Here is a 6,129-nt window from a genome sequence, read left to right as displayed (position 1 = left end):
TTGCAATGTTCACCCTAGTTTTTTTTTTTTTTTGTACTATACATATTTTGGCTGACTGTACATTCATATTATTTTTTTTGATTAGCTGTGATTTTGTCATTTCATGCAAAATTTCAGTTTCAGTGAGAACAGAAAACACTGGAATGCGTTGCATTGAGCTTGGTCTCTGGACACAGCAGTACACTGATGAATGCGTGTTTATTTGCAAAAACATAATTTCCAGGTGGATGCAACCATATTGCCACATGCCGTCCCATAGCTACTGCTAGCGAGAGGACTTTAAGTCTGCTAACGCATGATGCTGCGTTCCCTCACAGTTCACACTGGGGCAACCTGCAGCTTCATGATATTATTATCCTTCCTCACTCCAGAGGATATAATTATATCCAGAGAAAGAGTGCGAAACAGAGAATGAAATGTGTCTGGATTGCAGCTGGTGATAGTGGATGATGTAGGTGTATTGTGTTTTTTGGACAAGTTTGAGGCTGAAGCAAGGGTTTTTGAATGCGATGATAGATGTATTTCAGTGTGTTATGTTATTGGGGTGGGCGGCAGCTCACTTAGGGTTAGGTTACGCTATGGAATGTTTGCATTATGTGAGTAGATTGTGTCTTTTGGGTCACTTCCTGTGAGCTCTGAGGATGCCCCAGGTCACCTGACCCCAGACACACACACTGGGGAAGCTACAGTTTACCTTATTACAATTCAAACAAGGTGGAGGGGAAATCTATGGAAGCTTATTCCTGCCATGGAATAAAAATATGAAGCGGATAATTGCTACTTTTTATCTTATAATTGCATGTTTATATCTCGCAATTTTTACATCTCATATTTTTTTACTTTTCTTCTCATAAATTACATCCCAGTATTTGGACTTTTTTCCTGGAACTATGAGTTTACATCTCATAATTGTGATTTTTTTCTTGGAATTTTGAGCTTAAATCTTGCAATTGAGATTTTTTTTGTTTTTTAATTCTGTGTTTGCATCTCATATTTTTGACCTTTTCTTGGAATTTTGAGTTTACGTACATCTCGCAATTTTTTTTTTTTTTTTTTAAGAATTCTGTTTGCATCTTGTAATTTTGAAAATATGAGTTTACATGTCATAATTTTGACTTTTCTTCTCACAAGAAAAAAAAATGAAAACAAGTCAGAATTGTGAGGAAAAAAGTCGGAATTATGAGATAAGTCCCAATTACCTTTTTTATATTATTACTCTGTGGCAGAAATAAGCTTCTATAGAAATCACATATATGAAACGCATAATTCAGAGTCTAAATTCTGATTGGATGAGCATTAAAGGGATCATTAGATGCAAAATTCACTTTTACATGACAGTGTTAGTCTTACCCTCAGCTCTCCTGAAGCCACCTTAAACACCAGATCCACTACAGATCCCACAGCCAGACGAGCAGCACTGGACGAGTGAACTTCATTCCAGATAGTGTCACTGTCAACCTGTAAATACACACAAACACAGATCTGTTGAATTTAGGGTGGAGATGATACTGGGAATCATGGGCGACATTTGACTCTTGAGTCGGGGGGGGCAAGAAGAAAAAAAAATAAAATAAATAATAATATATAAATGAAATAAATAAATAAAAATAAAGATTTTTTTTTTCCGGATGTAAGCATCAAAACAATGCCCTACCGTATTGCAACGCATCAAAGCAGTCAATCCAACACAGTCAAGAATAACTTAAAGAGGTTGCCACCGTTTAGTAAACTGCTTTGGCTCTTGCTGCTGACTTGAATGGTGATGCTTCCCGTTTGTCAGTTGATGGCCTTTCATTTTTAACCAGAAATGTGCACGCTGCTTTTCTGATGTTCACTGAAGTTTTCCGTGTCTTTTTCCCGTGTCACTTGAAATGTTTCCGTTTTGAATCGTTGTTACCAAAGGCGAGACACAGCCAGGAAAAAATAAACGATCAGTTGTGGGACTAGATTCTGTCATAAATCGCATACCATTCATTGCTGAACTTTCTACTGTCCGTTACTGGAAATGAAATGAAATTACTGGTTGATATGTCCAGATCTCAATGCAGTTTACACACGCTTTTGGTCCGTGAATTAGATCTCGCTCAGGATGCGTGCTGTGGAGGTTTGGCCAGGACCAGTTCCAGAATTAAATCAACATATTTTATGTTCCGTCCATTGCCAATCACTGCTATTTCGAGAGTGAATCCCGCATAATTATGCGGATGTCATCCCCTAAACGTTGCAGGGTGTAGCCTATGTGTCCGAAAAACGAAAGTTTCATACAAATTCTGAATGGATTATACCCTAGAAAGTGCGCAAAGCGTGCTCCCTTTATCACTAAAAAGTGTCACTCATCTTTGTTCATCGCAATCTTACAAAGTTCCATTATAATCAATGAAGCTCTCTAAACTGCACAATGAATCTCTTATTTACATCGCGTCTGCACTTAGTCATGAGATGATTCACGAGCGTCTAAAACTAGCTTACACTTAAAAACTACGGTTTTCAGCGGTGAGTGAATTCTGACAAAACGTTTCTGATTGGCCATTGCGTTTAAGAAATCAACAGATATGTCTGTGATTGGTTACATTGCTCAACGCTGCAAAACCACGTTGAGGGTATTTAGCGCTTGGCTAAGCGCTCCAATTGCAGCAGGGTCGACATCAGGGATTCAATGACTAACAATTTTAATGTCGCCCATGCTGGGAATGCTATCAAATGTGAAAAAAAAGAAAAAAACAACAACAACACAGATAACTAAAAAATTATTGTTATTGTTATTGTTATTATTATTATTATTATTATTATTATGGTAGCTATTAAGTTAAGCTAGTTGAGCTAGCTGACATGATTTATATCTTAGGTATCTTTTACCCAAATACATTACTGTATTGGTTATACTTAATAAAATATATAAGCATAAATAAAATAATAAACAAAATAAAATAGGAGAAAAAATTAAGAAATATATATAAAAAATTAAATATATACATACAAATATATAAACATAAATATAATATAAACACATTTTTTAAAACAAAAATTAAATAATAATAAAATAATAATAATAAAGAATATGCTAATTATTAAAAAAATAGTAGAAATTATTAAACTATAGAAATGAATAAAAAAACACAAAAGAGTAAATCGTGTTGTGCATATTATGTTATCAATAGAGTTAACGTTTCATGAAAAGTCATGATTCTTTGCTAGCCACAAATCATTAGTCACATTGTAGTTAGTCCTGTTGTAGTGTACTTAAAAATGATTGCACTCACAATTTCTATCAAATGAAGTTAGCGAATACTAAACAACATTTAGCGGTTCTTAGGAGGTGTCTCCTCATAAACCCATGGTTATGAAGACATGGGAAAGTCTCTTGTACCGGTGTTTTCTCAGCGCTGACAGAACAGACGGCAAACAGACACGGCACAGTACATGAGGCCTTCACACCCAACTGTTCCCAAACATCCTCTTTTGTGCCCTTCTCGTTCTCAGAGGAGCTTGATTGCAGAGCCATCAGGAAGGGAAAACGACACACAAATCAACAACATGGTCACAAAGAAGCCAGAGGCTCTTTTGACACCTAATGCACAACCCAAAGGACACGAGAATGCTGGGAGTTTAGTACAGACAGGATGAGAACGGGCGTTTATTCTGTGACACGAAAGGCAAATAGTGGCGGGAGAGACCTGGCTCGGAATCCCAGAATGCTTAGAGACTGAAAACAGCCATTCATCAGGCATTACTGATTATGCTCACACACGTCTGCCCTACAGCCAGCAATTACCGCACAAATGAACACACACGTGCACACAGGAACACACGCACACACACACTAATACTTCAGCACTTAAATGGGGTCATGGGTAAAATAGGGAATAATTCATGAGGCATAAACTACCCCACCTGTATAGATCAACAGGTGCTCAAAGTGCAGAATAACATCTCTTGCACTTCAAGTTTGACATGAAGTGCCATTTTAATTGTGTTATATATTTATAATTAATTGTGTTATATATTTTTTTATTAATTGTTAATTAATTGCTATTGCTCATAGTTGAGGATAGGGACAAAAATTTGGCATGAATATGACCGTAAAACGTGTGAATTACATAGAATTACATTCAAGGTGGAATCTGAGCCATATATTGAGACCAGAATATCATTAAAAATATATATTTTTTCTTCCAAAAACATAATTATATTAAATTACTATTTTAATTAATAAAATGATAATTTTATAATAATATAATTATTAATAAATATAAATACAATGCTTATAATAATTTAAATTTTATAATATTGAAAATAAAATAATGCTGTTTAAAATAAATAAATAAAATAATTCGTTTTTAACTTTTTGGCCTGTATTCCAATGTGCATGTTTAGAAAACAGAAAAATCTATTTCCTTTTATTATTATTATTATTTTTAATATCACAAATTAATGATTATTTAAAAATAAAAAAAACAGAAAAAATAGTAATTATACATTATTTCCCAAAATTAAAATATAATAAATTATTATTATTTTTAAAAAGGCTATTATTTATTTATTTTTAAGGGGAAAAAGGTTTACCCTTTGGCATTCTGTAGTTCTGTGCATTAAACAGGAAAAATAGCCAACGTTTGCAATGATATATATATATTTTTTTTTTATTTTATTATTACAATATTTGATATATTTTAAAATATTTAACCATATTCAATATTTGAACTAGTGGAAGCAGGGTGTTTTAAATGGTGACTGTGTCAAAAAGCCTTCTCTTGTACATCCAATATCCATCAACCGACTGCCAATAAAACGTCTTTCTCGTCCACAACATCACGCTCTACTTACAGTACGGTTTTCCAATAAACCACGTACAAACATTGAACTCATTTCTGTTAAAGTGCTCGAAACATCTTAGAGGAAGGAATATTAGGACAGTCTGCGTCTCTGCAACAGCATGTGGAGGGGAAGTGGGCGAAATAAGCACTTAATGAAACAACAAGCTGGCAACAAGAAAGACGGCGAGAGGGAAGTGAGAAATCTGGAGAACCGCTGAGGTGCTCCGAACCCTGGGTCTCCCTCTCAGCATATAAATATCCTCCATCCATTTATGAATTCAGCTTTTCAATGGCATGAGCGCTCAAGGGCAACGTAAAAAACCTCTGGTCTTTTCAAGCTCCGCCAAGAATGACTTTGTCACGAATTACGAGCCTGTGGTGCATTTAAAACAGAAAAAAATATGAATCGGGGAACAGAGAAAGAGAAAAGCTAGGGAAATGAGAAAGAGTGAGTGAATGAAAGAGAGCAAGAGTGCATGATGAAGGAATTTAGTGTAGAAATAAAAGAGAGAGAGCTCACTCAGCTCACTAAGTTTTGGAACAGAACCACTATAAAACACTGTCAAATAAATAATAATGAAAATAAACAAACAAAAAAATAAATAAACTCTTAAAGTGAATCTTTCAATATTATTGGTGTTAAAATCAAAGCTTTAGTGCATATCAGCGTTATTTTAGTTTCATTGAGATACTACTATAATTTTTATTCATATTTTAAATTAGAATTTGTATATTTTGTTTTCATGTTAACTTTAGTTAAAGTTTTAGTAATTTTGTTGTGTTTTTGTCATTTTTATTAGTTGTTGTTTTAAATGTCGGTCACTTTAAGGTTCAATTCTCGCTATTAACAAACCATTAACTACGATTTTTGCCTCAGTAAACTACTAATTTGCTGCTTTTTAATAGTTAGTAAGGTAGTTATTAAGTTGAGGTACTGGGTAGGATTAGAGATGTAGAATATGCTCATGCAGAATATGTGCTTTATAAGTACTAATTAACAGCCAATGTGTTAATAATAGGCATGCTAATAAGCAACTAGTTAATAGTGAAAATTGGTCCCTATATTAAAGTGTTACCAATGTGTCTATATAGTTTTTTTTTTTATTATTAATTTAAGCTAAATAAAAATAAGAAATGCTGCTTAAGTTGGCCAAGTTTAAATAAGTTTAATTTTTTGTTCTATTTCAGTTAACATTTATTTTATTTCAAGTAATGAAAACTTTTTTTTAGGTTTTAGTAAACTACACTAACCCTGGCACATATGTATGGAAGTCTGTTTCCGCCACTGAATTAAAAAAAAAAAAAAAAGGTTATT

The 6,129-nt window shown here is 33.8% G+C and overlaps 1 protein-coding gene across 1 annotated transcript in view; it reads right to left on the bottom strand.

The window, feature by feature from the left end:
* The window catches only part of hdac4 (histone deacetylase 4), a 261,791-nt gene that overhangs the window by 52,344 nt on the left and 203,318 nt on the right, over window positions 1–6,129 (bottom strand). Inside the window, exon 19 of the mRNA XM_016554337.1 lies at window positions 1,351–1,458. Coding sequence (XP_016409823.1) covers window positions 1,351–1,458 — 108 coding nt within the window. The remainder of the gene's footprint in view (window positions 1–1,350; window positions 1,459–6,129) is intronic.

The sequence above is a fragment of the Sinocyclocheilus rhinocerous genome, unplaced genomic scaffold, assembly GCF_001515625.1.
Source record: "Sinocyclocheilus rhinocerous isolate Xijiao unplaced genomic scaffold, SAMN03320098_v1.1 scaffold2541, whole genome shotgun sequence".
In the NCBI taxonomy this organism is placed as follows: domain Eukaryota; kingdom Metazoa; phylum Chordata; class Actinopteri; order Cypriniformes; family Cyprinidae; genus Sinocyclocheilus; species Sinocyclocheilus rhinocerous.
The sequence above is the reverse complement of the archived record's forward strand: the minus strand, read 5'-3'. Positions and strand labels throughout refer to the sequence as shown.